An 18,947-nucleotide genomic window follows, 5' to 3' on the forward strand; every position below is an offset into this window, starting at 1 on the left:
ATGGATCATTTGGACTCACTTGATTTTGAATCACTTGAGGCATGCAAATCATACCACATGGGCACGATGACTGAAAGGCCTCGTTTTCAGTAAGATGGAACAAGAGAGCAACTTGTTGGAAGTAATACATTTGATGTGTGCAGTCCAATGAGTGCTGAGGCACGCAGTGGATATCGTTATGTTCTTACTTCACAGATGATTTGAGTAGATGCTGAGAATATTTACTTGATGAAACACAAGTCTGAATTATTGAAAGGTTCAAGTAATTTCAGAATTAAGTTGAAGACCGTCGTGACAAGAGGATAAAATGTCTGTGATATGATCATAGAGATGAATATCTGAGTTACGAGTTTGGCACACAATTAAGAAATTGTGGAAATTGTTTCACGACTAATACCGCCTGGAACACCATATTGTGATGGTGTGTCCGAACATCATAACTGCACCCTATTGGATATGGTGCATACCATGATGTCTCTTATCGAATTACAACTATCGTTTATGGTTAGGCATTAGAGACAACCGCATTCACTTTAAATAGGGCACCACGCAATTCCATTGAGACGACACCGTATGAACTATGGTTTAGAGAAACCTAAGCTGTCGTTTCTTAAAAGTTTGGGGCTGCGACGCTTATGTGAAAAAGTTTCAGGCTGATAAGCTCGAACCCAAAGCGGATAAATGCATCTTCATAGAATACCCAAAACAGTTGGGTATACCTCCTATTTCAGATCTGGAAGCAAAAGTGATTGTTTCTAGAAACGGGACCTTTCTCGAGGAAAAGTTTCTCTCGAAAGAATTGAGTGGGAGGATGGTGGAGACTTGATGAGGTCATTGAACCGTCACTTCAACTAATGTGTAGCAGGGCACAGGAAGTTGTTCCTGTGGCACCTACACCAATTGAAGTGGAAGCTTATGATAGTGATCATGAAACTTCAGATCAAGTCACTATCAAACCTCATAGGACGACAAGGATGCGTACTACTTCAGAGTGGTACGTAATCCTATCTTGGAAGTCATGTTGCTAGACAACAATGAACCTACGAGCTATGGAGAAGCGATGGTGGGCCCGGATTCCGACGAATGGCTCGAGGCCATAAAATCCGAGAGGATCCATGTATGAAAACAAAGTATAGACTTTGAAAGAACTACTTGATGGTCGTAAGGCTGTTGGGTACAGATGGATTTTAAAGGGAAGACAGACAATGATGGTAAGTGTCACCATTAAGAAAGCTCGACTTGTCGTTAAGATGTTTTCCGGCAAGTTCAAGGAGTTGACTGCGATGAGACTTTCTCACTCGTAGCGATGCTAAGAGTCTGTTAGAATTATATTAGCAGTTACTGCATTATTTATGAAATCTTGCAGATAGGATGTCAAAACATTGTTTCCTCGATGATTTTCTTGAGGAAAGGTTGTATGTGATACAACCAGAAGGTTTTGTCAAACCTGAAAGATGCTAACAAGTATGCAAAGCTCCAGCAATCCTTCTAAGGATTGGAGTAAGCATCTCGGAGTTGGAATGAACACTTTGATGAGATGATCAAAGATTTTGGGTTTATACAAAGTTCATGAGAAACTTGTATTTCCAAAGAAGTGAGTGGGAGCACTATAGAATTTTTGATGAGTATATGTTGTTAACATATTGTTGATCAGAAATGATGTAGAATTTCTGGAAAGCATCCAGGGTTATTTGAAAAGTGTTTTAATGGAAAACCTGGATTAAGCTACTTGAACATTGAGCATCAAGATCTATAAGGATAGATCAAAAACGCTTAATAGTACTTTCAAATGAATACATACCGTGACAAGATTTTGAAGGAGTTCAAAATAGATCAGCAAAGAAGGAGTTCTTGGCTGTGTTACAAGGTGTGAGTATTGAGTAAGACTCAAGACCTGACCACGGCAGAAGAAATAGAAAGGACGAAGGTCGTCCCCTATGCTTTAGACGTAGGCTCTACAATATGCTATGCTGTGTACCGCACCTGAAGTGTGCCTTGCCATGAGTTAGTCAAGGGGTACAATAGTGATCCAGGAAGGGATCACATGACAGCAGTCGAACTTATCCTTAGTATCTAGTGGACTAAGGAATTTTATCGATTATGGAGGTGGAAGGGGGGTTCGTCGTAAAGGGTTACGTCGATGCAAACTTTGACACTAATCCGGATGACTCTGAGTAGTGAACCGGATTCGTATAGTAGAGCAGTTATTTGGAATAGCTCCAAGTAGCGCGTGGTAGCAGCATCTACAAGATGACATGGAGATTTGTAAAGCACACACGGATCTGAATGTTGCAGACCCGTTGACTAAAACCTCTCTCGTAAGCATAACATGATCAAACCCTAGAACTCATTGAGTGTTAATCACATGGTGATGTGAACTAGATTATTGACTCTAGTAAACTCTTGGGTATTAGTCACATGGCGATGTGAACTTTGAGTGTTAATCACATGGTGATGTGAACTAGATTATTGACTCTAGTGCAAGTGGGAGACTGTTGGAAATATGCCCTAGAGGCAATAATAAAATGGTTATTATTGTATTTCCTTGTTCATGATAATTGTCTGTTGTTCATGCTATAATTGTATTAACTGGAAACCGTAATACATGTGTGAATACATAGACCACAACATGTCCCTAGTAAGCCTCTAGTTGACTAGCTCGTTGATCAATAGATGGTTATGGTTTCCTGACCATGGACATTGGATGTCATTGATAACGGGATCCCATCATTAGGAGAATGATGTGATGGACAAGACCCAATCCTAAGCATAGCACAAGATCGTGTAGTTCGTTTGCTAGAGCTTTTCTAATGTCAAGTATCATTTCCTTAGACCATGAGATTGTGCAACTCCCGGATACCGTAGGAATGCTTTGGGTGTACCAAACGTCACAACGTAACTGGGTGGCTATAAAGGTGCACTACAGGTATCTCCGAAAGTGTCTGTTGGGTTGGCACGAATCGAGACTGGGATTTGTCACTCCGTATGACGGAGAGGTATCTCTGGGCCCACTCGGTAATGCATCATCATAATGAGCTCAATGTGACTAAGGAGTTAGCCACGGGATCATGCGTTACGGTACGAGTAAAGTGACTTGCCGGTAACGAGATTGAACAAGGTATTGGGATACCGACGATCGAATCTCGGGCAAGTAACGTACCGATGGACAAAGGGAATTGTATACGGGATTGATTGAATCCTCGACATCGTGGTTCATCTGATGAGATCATCGTGGAACATGTGGGAGCCAACATGGGTATCCAGATCCCGCTGTTGGTTATTGACCGGAGAGTCGTCTCGGTCATGTCTGCATGTCTCCCGAACCCGTAGGGTCTACACACTTAAGGTTCGGTGATGCTAGAGTTGTAGAGATATTAGTATGCGGTTAACAGAAAGTTGTTCGGAGTCTCGGATGAGATCCCGGACGTCACGAGGAGTTCCGGAATGGTCCGGAGGTAAAGATTTATATATGGGAGGTCCTATTTTGGCCACCGGAAAATGTTCGGGATTTTTCGGTATTGTACCGGGAAGGTTCTAGAAGGTTCCGAAGTGGGGCCCACCTGCATGGGGGGGCCCACATGAACGTGGGTAGTGGGGGCAAGGCCCCACACCCTGGTCAAGGCGCACCAAGATCCCACCTTAGAAGGAATAAGATCATATCCCGAAGGGATAAGATCAAGATCCCTAAAAAAGGGGGATAACAATCGGTGGGGAAGGGAAATGATGGGATTTCTTTCCCCCACCTTTGCCAACGTCCCAATGGACTTGGAGGGCAAGAAACCAGCCCCCTCCACCCCTATATATAGTGGGGAGGCGCATGGGAGCAGCACCCCAAGCCCTGGCGCCTCCCTCCCTCCCGTGACACCTCTTCCTCCCCGCTTGCGCTTGGCGAAGCCCTGCCGGGATCCCGCTACTTCCACCACCACGCCGTCGTGCTGCTGGATCTCCATCAACTTCTCCTCCCCCCTTGCTGGATCAAGAAGGAGGAGACGTCCCCGCTCCGTACGTGTGTTGAACGCGGAGGTGCCGTCCGTTCGGCGCTAGGATCATCGGTGATTTGGATCACGACGAGTACGACTCCATCAACCCCGTTCTCTTGAACGCTTCCGCGCGCGATCTACAAGGGTATGTAGATGCACTCCCCTCTCTCTCGTTGCTAGATGACTCCATAGATTGATCTTGGTGATATGTAGAAAATTTTAAATTTCTGCTACGTTCCCCAACACAATCGTCGCCGGTGAAAGATGGGCACGTGGACCCGCGTCGTGAGGGCAACTTCGGTGGCCCACTCCGGCGAGAGCGCGGTCGCAGCTGCCATGCGTGTGCTAACAAGGTGCATGAGCGCGGCCGCAATTTGCGACCGCGCAGCAAAGGCAGCCCAAACGGCTGTTGTTGCTTCTCAGGTGGTGGCAGCAACATCTGCCTCGAGGATAGCAACTGGCGAGAGCGGCACAGCAGCTGTCCGTTCCTTAGTGGCGGCCTTAGCCATGATGGAGGCCGCCCACGACCATGTCGAGGCCGCCCATGCCAAGCTCCTGGCGGTCACCGCACAAATCAAACGAAGCTTCTCTGACAATGGTCGGCAACCCACGGCCGAAGAGCTGGCAATCGCCGAGAGCGTTCGAGCAGCCGTCCGTTCCTCCGCCGCATACCTTGCGACGATGGAGCCCATCCAAGCCCAGATCGCGTCCGCCCACACCCAGCTCATGGCGGCCTTTTCCAAAGAGATGGCGGACGCGGATGGCGAGATGCTTGCCGAGTATGGTGCGATGGATGCCATGGAGTCCCTTCGCCAGGAGACCGTCGGGCGCGAGCTGGACATGGAGGCGGTGGCGGAGATCGACGAGCACCAGCCGTAGTAGTACTCTTTGTTTTGTTTAATTAAGAGCGCCGGTCTTTAATTTGTTAGAGTAATGTTTAGGTCAGCTAGCTCTGTTTAATTGCTGAACTTGCTCGATTAAGAAGTGTGGGTGTGCTGTAGTCTCCTTTGTGTACCCAAACTATGCAATGACGTGGATGACCACTGTAACCATGGAAATTCGAACCAAAACTTTTGACGTTCAAACTCATGACACACGGGTTAAGTTATCTGACTCGTTTGTGATGTCCACATATCGTACACAGTTCCGAATAAGGGACCGTGTCTGATGACACTATGCGCGCCAGTTTTTTGGCTGAAGCGATTCCAAATTTTCGGCTTCCGCGGAAATATCTACCTCCCTGCCCCCTCCCCCTTACCAAAAGCCACATTTCCCCTCTTTCCGCCTTCCTTTCCAAGTTGAAACCTTCACTCCTTGCTTGCAGCGTCGCCGCCTCCTCGCCAGCGACCCTCCTTCACGCTACTCGGCCTCCTCTATCCAGGCAGGTAATCCACACACGACCCCCATCCTCCTCCTCCTTCCACGTCCCACATGCCCCGACCGCCGGCGCGAGCGCAACATCTTCCACCCAAATCACCGACCCCTCCACCAAAAAAGCGCCGGCCTAAGCCATGGTGCATGCAGTATAGCCAGGACCTCAAGGAGCATTTGGCAGCGGAGAAGCATCACGGCCGCACGCGCGGATGAGGTCGGGATGGCTGCCATTCGTGCCGACCCCCATATATTGAAGGAGCACCTTGCCAAGTGCTAGCTACGCCGGTTAAGCATGCTCAGTTTACCCGTTGCTTGTGCTGCTCCTGCCTTTCCTTCACAAATTCTAGTGAATTGTGCTATCTAATTTCACCATGCAATCTGTTGCTCGAGTGTATATGTTCTATATGTCGTGCAGTGTGGTGCTCTCTTATTAACTGTTTTGTGAATTAGTTGTCCTCTTCAGTTAACTGTTTGGTTCAATTATGCAAATGTGTTGTTCAATTCTTCAGGCTGCAATTTTTCATTGTCTTCCATGTGAGAAATAAATCGAATTTATCTTTACAAATTTGTGGGTGCATTCTGTTATTGTATACCATGTCAGAAATAAATTGAATTTGGCTATAGTAAATACATGAAAAACAAATACAATTTCTACAATTGGCTGTAGTTAACTGTTTGGTCAACTCTCTGATCTTCTATTAGGAGTATGTTATATTGTGCAATGTGGTGCTTAGTTAATGTTTGGTTCATTTGTTGTGGTGTTTAGTTAAGTGCTTGGTTCAATTATGCAATGCGATGTCCAATTGTCGTGGGTAGAATTTTGTATTGTTGTGCATGTGAGGAATAAATCGAATTTGGTTGCACTTAATACATGAGAAACATATACAAGTGCTATATTTCCTAGTTCTTAATCATGCTTGGTTTGGGTAAATGGGTTTTCCGTGTGGCTTCAATTAATCTGATGAATCTGCAATGTGCTTATTTTTCATCAACATATTTTACTGATAGCATGCGAACCCTTACTTAACTTGATGACTAACTACCTTATATGTGTTGCAGGGAAACAATGGGAAGCACTGAGGTTTAGAATCGAGGTTAGCACGTGCATGGTCCGTTGTCTAATAGCACATTATTGTGCAATTGCAGGAACCATTCTAATATTTTGGTTTTTAACAATTTGGTCTTGCACATGTAGGTCCTGTTGTCAGAGGTTTTGACCCACTGTTCGACCCTTTTTGCATATGGGGAAATGAGTTGTCCATGAATATCAATCAAATCAAGAAACTCAGAAAGATTGTTAGGATAAAGAAATTAGTGACAAAAAACAACAAGATCTTTGTCTGCACAATGAATAAGACTAACTATTATACCTTGCCTTTTTTTATTACCTTGCCTTTTTTTATTCCTTTCCCCATTTCCAATATAGAGAAGATATTTATGCACATCCTTGTTTTCAGGCCTTTCCAAAGTAGTTTACCGACGATTACCTCTCAAACTACCTCTATGGTCAGGAGGCGAGGAACGTTTTCATGCAACATCCACGGTTCAATATTGAAGTGTTCCTGAAGAGGACGAAGGACGGACGGTCAATCATCCACAGGCACTGGCCTAAAGTTGCAAAGACCTTCAACATGAATGAAGGCTCAATATTCGCCTTCCGCTTCAGCAGTTTTCCAGATGAGATGCATCTGTCTATATACCGTCTATGATGCTAATTTCGAAAGGTTCTACATGTTGCATGTGGAACTTGTTGCTGGTGCAGTTGTGTAATGGGGTAGCTGAGTGCTAAAGCTATATCATGTTGTACTCTGATGTATTTCAATTATGAAATTCTTCTTCCTTAATATGGAAATGAAATATATTGTGTGCTTAATATGAAATGTCAATTAGATTAATAAATGGATTATGAATAATCAGATAATTAGCCTGCTAATGGCGAATTAGCGTGCTAATTGTGTTTTGCTATTGCAAACGATTGTTGAAAAACTACCGTGGGCGATGTCCTCAGGCAACGCACACGGTTTCCAGGAATAAACCATGTTGGATCAATGAACAATCACACACGACTTTCTCTTGAAAACTGTTTGCGTTAGGCCACCTTGCGCAAACGTTAACCACATAAAAACTGTGTGTGATGGACAGTCTTTGCCACACAGTTTCTTTTACGAACCGTGTGTGATACATTCAATAACGCAAACGATTTAACGGGAAAAATTGTGTGTGATGTATCTGTGAACGAAAACGTTTTCCTTGGAGCGACTGTGTGGGATGTGCATACGAACGGAAATGTTTAGCGGGGACTGACTGTGTGGGATGTACTTGCGACCGGAAATAATTTCGCCGTATAATTATATTTTTTAGCTCTACTGTACGTATTTCCATTTTGAGCGCTCGCCGGTCGCACACGACCTCATTTTGCCGAACGTGTGTGCCAGCAGGGCATATCCCCGACGGTTCATGGGTCGTGTGGGAAGGACCCCCCTATCGCCCACACTCACTTGGCGACGGTTCCAAATGTTGTCGCTGAAAGGGGTAAAGAACCGTTTGTTTAGGACCGACGCGCACCAGTGATGTGCATGTAGTTCAAATTTGAATTATGCACATAAATGCATTGAGAACTCAGTTAATGCATAAAAATGTCCAAACGAACCCCGAAAAATCACAAAAAATCACACAACACTCCAGTTGTTCTATGTTGACACGAGAAAAAAATGAAAGCAATAAGAGGCAATGGATATCGTTTCGTCCCCAAAGGTGGGACGTTCCCTACCGAAAACCATCATGCTTGTTGTGAGAAGCTCCGGTTTGTGAGAAGCATATATGTAACGCCCACGATGCGGCTATATCTCCCACGTGTCGAGGCACGACTTGGAGGTATAACCGCATGGTGGTTTTGTCGCAAGAAGGGTCATCTTCACACAATCCCATGCAATGAACAAGAATGGGATAAAGAGTTAGCTTACAATCGCCACTTCACATAATACATAAATTAAACATACATCATTCATAGTACACACAAGGTCTGACTACGGAACCAAAATAAAAGAAGACAACCCCAAATGCTAGATCCCCGATCGTCCCAACTGGGCTCCACTACTGATCATCTGGAAACGGAACATAGTAACGACCAAGGACCTCGTCGAAAACCCACTTGAGTTCGGTTGCGTCACCTGCGCTGGTATCATCGGCACCTGCAACTGTTTTGGTAGAATCTGTGAGTCACGAGGACTCAGCAATCTCACACCCGCGAGATCAAGACTATTTAAGCTTATGGGCAGGAAAGGGTTAATGAGGTGGAGCTGCAGCAAGCACTAAGCAAATAAGGTGGCTAACATACGCAAATAAGAGCGAGAAGAGAAGCAACGCAACGGTCGAGAAGCTAGAAGTGATCAAGAAGTGATCCTGAAGCTACTTACGTTCATACATAACCCAACCATGTTCACTTCCCGGACTCCGCCGAAAAGAGACCATCACGGCTACACACGCGGTTGATGTATTTTAATTAAGTCAAGTGTCAAGTTCTGTACAACCGGACATTAACAAATTCCCATCTGCCACATAACCGCGGGCACGGCTTTCGAAAGATGATACCCTGCAGGGGTGTCCCAACTTAGCCCATCACAAGCTCTCACGGTCAACGAAGGATATTCCTTCTCCCGGGAAGACCCGATCAGTCTCGGAATCCCGGTTACAAGACATTTCGACAATGGTAAAACAAGACCAGCAAAGCCGCCCGATGTGTCGACAATCCCGATAGGAGTCGCACGTATCTCGTTCTCAGGACACATCGGATGAGCACTACGTACAACTAAAACAGACCTCAAGTTTCCCCGAGGTGGCGCTGCAAGTGGCTCTAGTTCGAACCAACACTTAGAGAAGCATTGGCTCGGGGGGTTAAAATAAAGATGACCCTCGGGTTGGCCGACCCAAGGGAAGGGTAATAGGTTGTTAGGCAAATGTAAAACCAAGGTTGGGCCTTCCTGGAGGAGTTTTATTCAAAACGAACTGTCAAGGGGTTCCCATAACACCCAACCGCGTAAGGAACGCAAAATCAAGGAACATAACACCGGTATGACGGAAACTAGGGTGGCAAGATTGGAACAAAACACCAGGCATAAGGCCGAGCCTTCCACCCTTTACCAAGTATATAGATGCATTAATTAAATAAGAGATATTGTGATATCCCAACATATCCATGTTCCAACATGGAACAAACTTCATCTTCACCTGCAACTAGCAACGCTATAAGAGGGGCTGAGCAAAGCGGTAACATAGCCAAACAACGGTTTGCTAGGAAAGGTGGGTTAGAGGCTTGACATGGCAATATGGGAGGCATGATATAGCAAGTGGTAGGTAGCGCGGCATAGCAATAGAACGAACAACTAGCAAGCAAAGATAGAAGTGATATCGAGGGTATGGTCATCTTGCCTGAGATCCCGCAAGGAAGAAGAACAAGTCCATGAAGAAGACAAGCGGACGAAGTCGAACGAATCCTCACAAACGCGACGTTATCGGAACTAACCCGAAGAAGCAACACTGGAAAGAAGCAAACAACATGGTAAACAACCATCACATAAACGTGGCATGATGCACAATCAAGTATGATGCATGTCCGGTTTAAAGAGGCATGGCATGGTAAAGTGCAACAAACAACACTACAAATTAAGTGAAACTCAATATGCAACGGGTTGCATATTGACGAAACACCACATGACTAATTTAGTTCTCTCCCATTTATGTACTCAACAATATTAAATGTTGGTCAACATGGTAAGAGGCGAGGCACAAGTAAACTAGCTATCTAGGCAAGTTTAAATGAGGCCGGAAATAACAACAACAATTCCGGAAAATCCTCATGTGCATATTTTAGATTTGGTACTGTTCTGTCCTAAAGCATATTTTATTGTTGTTAAACAGGAAAATAAAGTGCAACATGTTAAACTAGGCATTATTTCACCCCATTTACATATAAAGTTTATTAAATTTGGAGCTACGGTTATTTAATTATGAAATAAATCATTTAGCATGGCATTTATGCAAAATAAAATGTAAACAACAACTTAAACATTTTAAACATGGATGAAAGTAGCATATTATGAAACTAGACAGAATTCTAAGCATTTTACATATTAAGTTTGTTCAATTTGGATGCACGGTTGGTGAGATATTAAATGCATGATGTCTAAGGGTTTTTCTGTAAAACAGACAACTCTGGATAATAGCTAAAATCGTAGGCAGGAAAAAAAAACACTATACGGGCCGAAACTGAGATCTGGCCCAGGGGAGCTGCTCCCATTGGGCCTTGAGGCCTTGGAGAGGGGCGCAGGCCACGCGAGCAGGGGAGTCCGCTCGGTCGATGTGGAGGCAGAGGACGAGAGGAACGGTTAACGCGGCCGTCGCGACTGCAGTCTCCTCCTCTCGAACAGAGGCAGGAGCGGGACTGAGACGAGCGCTCCGGCGAGGGCGCGGAGGCCGGCGGGTGCGGATCTGGGCGGCGGGAGCCCATCTCCGATGATGGTGGCGCCGGCTGGTGCTCCTGCTCGAGGCAAGGACAGAGAGAGAGAGATTAGAGGGGAAGAAGCAGAACACGAAGAAGAGGAGGCAGGTCACGACGACATGACCTGGGTGGTCGCCGGCGGACGGTGTCCATGGCAGGGTCTTGCGGGAGCGGCGATGGGGCTGGGACGGCACGAGGACGACGCCGACGAGCTCCACGGGCACGACGGACGGCGGAACTGGACGGACTCGAGGGCAGGGAGGCGGCTTGGCGACGCGGGACTTGAGGCGCAGGGGCGAGGCGAGCTCGAGCAGATCCGGTGGGTGGCGCTGCTCGGAGGTCACCGGACGAAGCAGGACGACGGCGGCGAACGAGCGCGAGGCAGAGGAGGCAGGCATGGCACCGCGCTCTGTTGAAGCAGGGGAGCGAGCGGGCGACGCGGTGCTCCGGCGAGGAGAAGGAGGGCGCCATGGTCTACTGCTGCTCCTGCGTGAAGAACACAGGGAAAGGGAGAGAGTTTAGCAACGGGAGACAGAGGGATGGCGAGGGGGAGGCAAGGGACGGCGAGGCTCGGCCTGGACGTGGTCACCGGAGGGCGCGTTGGAACGGGAGGAGCGGCGAGCACGAGGGAGCGAGAGGTTCGCGGGGCCTCTGCTTGCGGGAGGCTGGGAGCGAGGCTTCGGGCGTGAACGATGCCGGGGATGGGGATGGCGCGGGCATAGCGAGAGACGGCCAGATCCGCGGGCGCGTCCAGAGTCGGTGAGGGAGGTGGAGGGATTGGGTTGGCTGGCGCGAAAATTGCGGGAGGTGGCCGGAGGCTGCGGTGGCGACTATGGTTGGTGGTTGGATCAGGAGGGGATCGAGAGGTGGAGGCTCGGGCGTTGGTTGGAGGGAGATGGATCTGGGAGGATCCCGATGAAGATGAGAGAGACTGGCGGCGGAGGAGGGATTGGATGGATGGGACTGCCTAGGCTAGGGTTTGACTGTTTATACAGGTAGGGGGCGGATTTTGGATCCTCCGTTTAAATCGGACGGTCAAGAATAGAAGGTTAGGGGAGTCCAATAGAGAAACGTAGATATTTTATAGATGTTTGGGGATGATCCGGACCCAACGGTAACGATAGTCCGGTTCGGGTTCGCGGAAGTTTCGGACACGGGGCGAGGGGTCGATGCACTGTGCAAAGAGACTCCGGTTTAGGCAAGAGGGAAAATGAAGAACAAGGTTGGTCTCGGAACGGTCAACGAAAGCAAAGGGGGACGCGACAACTACGACGGGATGCAAGTTTGAAAACAATGACGGCAACAGAGTGCCTATGCAATGCGAATGATGCGATGATGAATGCAACAAGCAAATAAAACACACAGCAACAACGAAATAACTGGAAGGCTTCTAAAGCGTCGGTCTCGGGGCGTTACAATATACCCAAACCCGCCCCAAATGGGACAAAATTTGTACCACGGCATGTTGATGCCGCTCCATGATAGCATGCCAAGTTTCATGAATTTCAGACGAGTTTTGGATTTACTAGAATTTAAAAACCAGGCATCTCAATGCTTTGCCGGCAATCAACGGTGCCCTGGTGTTTGAAATTCATTCCCATTTCTTGCATGGGACCTAAGCATGCACCCAAGGACACAGATTTGATTTTTCAACCAATTTATATGCACTGGAGCATGTGCATGTAGTTCAAATTTGAATTGTTCATCTGAAATGGCTAGAAAACCAATTTAATGTATAAAATGTTCAAATGAACCATGAATAATTCCAAATCTTTTACGACACACATATAGTTGCATGTTCACTCCAGATAAAAGGTCTAGCAATTCAAACACCGTCCATTGCCAATGTGACCCCATTATGTAATTCAAATCAAGATGAAAAATCAAGTAGATCGCACACATTTTATTATCAGCAACCGTGTGAGATGTAGTACAAAATATCTTGGATCACCGTCGGTGTATAGTACGCCTATGGCTTACGCGAGAAGGTGCGTCGGCTACAGTCGACAGCCGGCGTCTCAAGCACACTAATTCGCTCCCCAAATATCATTTCACTGTTCAATCGTCGCTGGTGAAAGATGGGCACGTGGACCCGCGTCATGAGGGCAACTACGGTGGTCCACTCCGGGGAGAGCGCGGCCGCAGCCGCCATGCACGTGCTAACAAGGTGCATGAGCGCGGTCACAATTTGCGACCGGGCGGCAAAGGCAGCCCAAACGGCCGCTGTTGCTTCTCAGGTGGCGGCAACAACATCTGCCTCGGGGATAGCAACTGGCGAGAGCGGCACAACAGCTGTCCGTTCCGCAGCGGCGGCCTTAGCCCTGATGGAGGCCGCCCACGACCATGTAGAGGCCGCCCACGCCCAGCTCCTGGCGGTCACCGCACAAATCGAACGACGCTTCTCCGACAACGGTCGGCAACCCACGGCCGAAGAGCTGGCAATCGCCGATAGCGTTCGAGAAGTCGTCCATTCCTCCGCCTCATACCTTGCAACGACGGAGCCCATCCAAGCCCAGATCGCGTTCGCCCACGGCCAGCTCGTGGCGGCCTTTTCCAAATAGATGGCGGACACGGATGGCGAGATGCTTGCCGAGTATGGTGCGATGGATGCCATGGAGCCCCTTCCCCAGGAGACCGTCGGGCGCGAGCTGGACATGGAGGCAGCGGCGGAGATCGACGAGCACCAGCCGTAGTAGTACTCTTTGTTTTGTTTAATTAAGAGCGCCCATCTTTAATTTGTTAGAGTAATGTTTAAGTCAGCTAGCTCTGTTTAATTGCTGAACTTGCTCAATTAAGAAGTGTGGGTGTGCTGTAGTCTCCTTTGTGTACCCAAATTATGCAATGGCGTGGATGGCCACTGTAACCATGGAAATTTGAACCAGAACTTTTGATGTTCAAACTCATCACACACGGGTTAAGTTATCTGAATCATTTGTGATGTCCACATATCATACATATTTCTGAATAAGGGACCGTGTCTGATGACACTTTGCGCGCCAGTTTTTTGGCTGAAGCGATTCCAAATTTTCGGCTTCCGCGGAAATATCTACCTCCCCGCCCCCTTCCCCTTACCAAAAGCCACATTTCCCCTCTTTCCGCCTTCCTTTCCAAGTTGAAACCTTCACTCCTTGCTTGCAGCGCCGCCGCCTCCTCGCCGGCGACCCTCCTTCACGCCGCTCGGCCTTCTCTATCCAGGGAGGTAATCCACAGCTGACCCCCATCCTCCTCCTCCTTCCACACCCCACATGCCCCGACCGCCGGCGCGAGCACGACACCTTCCACCCAAATCACCAACCGCCGGAGCGCAGCAAGGGTGGCCTCCCTTACCTGAGCACGCACCGACGGTGTCCGCCTTCTCGTCCTCCACCGCGGCTGTAGTTATCTGAATCATTTGTGATGTCCACATATCATACACAGTTCTGAATAAGGGACCGTGTCTGATGACACTTTGCGCGCCAGTTTTTTGGCTGAAGCGATTCCAAATTTTCGGCTTCCGCGGAAATATCTACCTCCCCGCCCCCTTCCCCTTACCAAAAGCCACATTTCCCCTCTTTCCGCCTTCTTTTCCAAGTTGAAACCTTCACTCCTTGCTTGCAGCGCCGCCGCCTCCTCGCCGGCGACCCTCCTTCACGCCGCTCGGCCTTCTCTATCCAGGCAGGTAATCCACAGCTGACCCCCATCCTCCTCCTCCTCCTTCCACATCCCACATGCCCCGACCGCCGGCGCGAGCACGACACCTTCCACCCAAATCACCAACCGCCGGAGCGCAGCAAGGGTGGCCTCCCTTACCTGAGCACGCACCCACGGTGTTCGCCTTCTCGTCCTCCACCGCGGCTGTAACCGTCTCCGCCGCCGACAACTGCGCCGCCCCTCACCTTCTCGTCCTCCACCGCGCTGCAAAGGTAGCGGCTGGATAGGATACAACATATGGAGGGGAAGGAGTACCGCGGGCTGAATATACCTAATGTCAGGAGGTTTTGTGCAAAAACTAATCATTTCTCAAATATCCACTTAAGAAGGGATTGCGGGTTTAATTACCAAGAAACAGAAACAAAAGGTTTTTTTTAAAAATGCTGCGACGGTGAACCCAACAGAAGCAAATCCGTGCTTTATTAATATTTTATAAGTATTTTATAGTATTTTAGTATTAGTATTAGTAGGTAAAAAGAAGATAAAGATAAAAATTAAAAATAAAGATAAAAAATAAATAAGTTATTTTCTTCTCGCGCGGATCTGTACGGGAGCATCCTCTAACCCAGTAAACCAAGGGTGCGTTTGGATCCCAGGCAAAATTAGTTATAGCCTTGCCAGGCTAGAGAACCTGTTTGGTATATGTAATAAAGTATCGCTTTTGACGGCAAGTTAGCCTCGCGGGGCAAGGAAATCCTTGCCGGCTTGGGAGAACCGATTTGGTTAGCTCTCAACGGCAAGACACATCACGCAAAAAAAAAAAAACTGCTCTGAGCCAAACGTGCAGCCAGGCAAAGTCAGCAAAGCTGACCTGCGCTAGCTGGCTATCTAGGCTATGGCCCGTCGAGGCATGGAAACCAAACGCACCCCAACCCACGCGGGTGGCTCCTGACTAAACCCTAGGGTTAAATACGGAAGCCACGTTTTTGATCCGTCCCCGGACACACCACCACCGTGTCCCCTTCCCAACGACCTCCTGGCGCCAGAAGGAGAGGTCACCACCCAAACTTCTGCTTTCTCCATCCAGAGCTCTCCCGGCGGCCGAGCCCGGGGTTAGGGCTAGGTTGGTCCCGGTATTCGCCTATGCGCCACCCCTAGCCAGTGCCCCGCTCCTCCTCCGCCGCTGACGATATGGATCTGCCCGACCTCGCTGTCGTGCTGCGCGCCGCGCTCAGCCACGTCCCCGAGGAGCGTAAGACCGCGGAGGAGAGCCTCAACCAGGTCAGCGGCTTCACCCTGCCTACTCCCGATTAAGACCACCACCCCTTCTCAGAAATCAAGCTCCAATCCAGTATCGTTTGATCGCGAGCCGCGACGCGCTCCGTTTGCGTTGGCGCAGTTCTGGGGGCAATGATCTGAGTTAACCCTAGATGATCTGCATTAATCTGAGAGTTTCTGTGGTTGCTCGCCTTACTGAGAACCAAAGGGTTTGGTAGATTAACTATTCAATACAAACCAGCGGATCAATTAGATTCAAGTGGACTCGACTAGGTATATGCAACTTATTTGAAAATTATTCATTTTGCCGTGTGTATTGTGTCATCTGTGGGCCAGCCGGGGGGGGGGGGGGGGGGCACCGAACGATTTAGTTTGCTATGAGGAACTCCCTTGTGCGAATGTTTTGCGAACCCCACACCATCCAGGCCCTCTGCTACCCTTTTGGCCCAACACCATCCCCTTTTACACAGGGATTTTATTTTAAAAAAAGTGTAAAAAAAGATTTGCTATGATGTAGATAATAAAACACAATATTGAAAATCTGTGATAAAATTTCATCTATATGTTGTTTTTTTGGCCATTTTCAAGATTCTTTTTTTCATCTTAAAAGCATGAACAAAAATGCCATGTTATACATGATAGAAATGACGCCTATTAAAGTAAAAGTAGTCGCATGGCAAAAATAAAAAGTGCTACCTACAATTTAAATTCAAAAATGGCATATTCTAAATTTTTTAATTGCCATGCCACCTACAATAAAATTGTCAATGTCGAATTGATAAAATTGCCATTTTCTAATTGACATTCCTTGGAATATTTAATAAAATTGCCATGGTGTAAATAATAAATTTGCCATGGTCTAATTAATAAAATTGCCATGGTGTAAAAAATAAAATTGACATGCTCTTAGTAACAAAATTGCTCAAATTTGCCATGTGTACAAAACAAACTTGACATGTGAAACATTACAAAACATGTTTTAAAAATTGCCATGTGACAAGTTTAAAAAAATTATAAATCTGTCATGTACATTTTAAAAAAAATTGCCATGTACCTTGACATTTTTTGTGTGCATATTTTTGCCACTAGAAAAACTAAAAAAAGGATCTAGGATTCGATCCTGGTCTCCTAGGTGGAGGTTGTGCGTGGGCGGCTTTGTTTGGTTGGGATAGTGTTCGTACAACTTTTGTTCCCCAGCGAACAAGTTCCCTAATCTGACGTGGCGAGTCGATCGAAAGTTGTTGGGACCGCACCCCAAGCGAATGTTTGCCTTATTTCTAACCTAGTTGATTAAGCAACTTTGTTGGAAAGAGACCAATCAGTTTAGAGATCGAACTAGAGTTTGAATAGATTTACCGGCTTGTTGGTCAAGTCTTATCTATTATATGAAGAGGCCAAACCCTCTAAATGCAGAGAGGAACTCTCGTTTTCTTTTATCTACTTTTGAGTAATTAGGGTTGTGTTAGTAGTAGATTCTTCCAATTTCCCTCTCAATGCAGAGAGGAACTCTTGTTTTCTTTTATCTACTTTTTAGTAATTAGGGTTGTGTTAGTAGTAGATTCTTCCAATTTGGTATCAGATCCATCTATGATGGCAGGCAAAGAAATCAAGATCGAGGTTGTGGAGAAGATGAAGATAATCACGGAGCAAGACCTTCATATGCCAAGGACGGGAGGACTAGGCGCTCCTAGCTAGGCTGGTGTAGTGCTTAACACCGGAGCAATGACTATCGGCCTTGTTGTTGCCACTAGATTTTGCGGCTGCAGCAGTTGCCTGTGATGCCAGACGCCCCCTGGTTCTTCCCCTCGCCAACAACGCCTTCTGTCCCCCTTCTCCAATGCGCGGGGATCGCCACAACCGCCGCCAGCGGACCTCTACCCGTTGGGCAGATTGCCCACCGTCACCCCTCGCTTTCCTGCCTTCCACCGCCTACCTACTATCGCAACACAACCATGTGTCAACTCCTGCGAACTACCACCAGCCGCCACCCCCCTTTTACCACCTCTAGCCATCTCCTTACTCGCAACAGTTGCCCCCTAACATCAATCATAGCCACTTTATACACCCCTACCTTACAACTCAAATCCCACCCTCCCCAATTTTGCCGCCCGCCCTCCACCACCACCAACGACATATCATCATTGCCTTCACGTTTCCACGTGCCAACCTATTTCATATGCAGTTACGGCCACACCTCCCTTCCACAACCCATCTATGTATCCACCCCATTGATCACCTCCCTTCCGCCCCTGCCTAACTATTCGCTTTCACATGCTTGACTTCCCAACATATGATAGCTCAGTCGATCCTCTTGGTTGGCTCAATAGGTGTGAGCAATTTCTTTCGTGGGCAACGCATGGACGAGGCCGACAAGTTTTGGACTACAATCTACCACCTCACCGATGACGCTCAATTCTGGCATTTATAGCTTGAGCGTGATTTCGGCATGTCGACACTGGAGTAGTTCAAGGAGGCTTGCCATGCTTAGTTTGGGCCATCACTTTGCGCAAATCTCTTGGGCGAGTTCGCGCATTTGTCGTTCACTTGCTTGGTCGCAGACTACACCAAGAGGTTTTTAGCGCCCATGTGCCCGCAACAATGAGCCATTGACACCGTCCCAACAACTATTTTTTTGTACACAGTAGGGCCGCCCGTTGGTTTTGCATTAATGTCAAGCTTCAACGACCATCTGACCTTCACACCGCCATCTCTTTCGCCAAGGCTTATAACCAGTCCAATGTCACGGCACCAGCCTTTTAGGCCTACAGGCTCTTGTGCCACTCTGATCTTCCTGCGGTCAACACAACTAGTCAACTACAATACCTTTCCCTCCAGCACCACTAGCATGTTCTGTTGTCGACCACTCCAAAGCCGACCCCTCCATGGCAGGTCTGGCACCTCACTTTTTCGTGCTCCTTGCCTTCTTACCTAAGCACACATACGATTCCGGATTTGAGTTGGTAGCCAAGTCTCATTTAAACGCATATGGAGCTCAAAGAGGAGTGAAGTCACACCTTGGTTTGGATGGTGCGTGTACGTGCTTGAGTCATAGGTCTACTTGGACTTGTCGGTTAGTTGATGGTGATGTCTGTGGGATGCTCCGTCATCTCCCCCTCCCCCTTTGGGATGGATCTGTCCTCGGATCAAGGTTGTAATGCCTCGGCCACAACCATCGGTTCCCGGTTGTT

The 18,947-nt window shown here is 47.7% G+C and overlaps 1 protein-coding gene across 2 annotated transcripts in view; it reads left to right on the forward strand.

The window, feature by feature from the left end:
• Positions 1–15,468: 15,468 nt before the first annotated feature.
• Positions 15,469–18,947, forward strand: part of LOC109773390 (importin beta-like SAD2) — a 28,181-nt gene continuing 24,702 nt past the window's right edge. For both annotated transcript variants that reach the window (XM_020332082.4, XM_020332083.4), the window contains exon 1: positions 15,469–15,762. In XM_020332082.4, coding sequence (XP_020187671.1) covers positions 15,673–15,762 — 90 coding nt within the window. In that variant the 5' untranslated portion in view covers positions 15,469–15,672. The remainder of the gene's footprint in view (positions 15,763–18,947) is intronic.

Source organism: Aegilops tauschii, chromosome 6 (assembly GCF_002575655.3).
Source record: "Aegilops tauschii subsp. strangulata cultivar AL8/78 chromosome 6, Aet v6.0, whole genome shotgun sequence".
Classification (NCBI taxonomy): Eukaryota; Viridiplantae; Streptophyta; class Magnoliopsida; order Poales; family Poaceae; genus Aegilops; species Aegilops tauschii.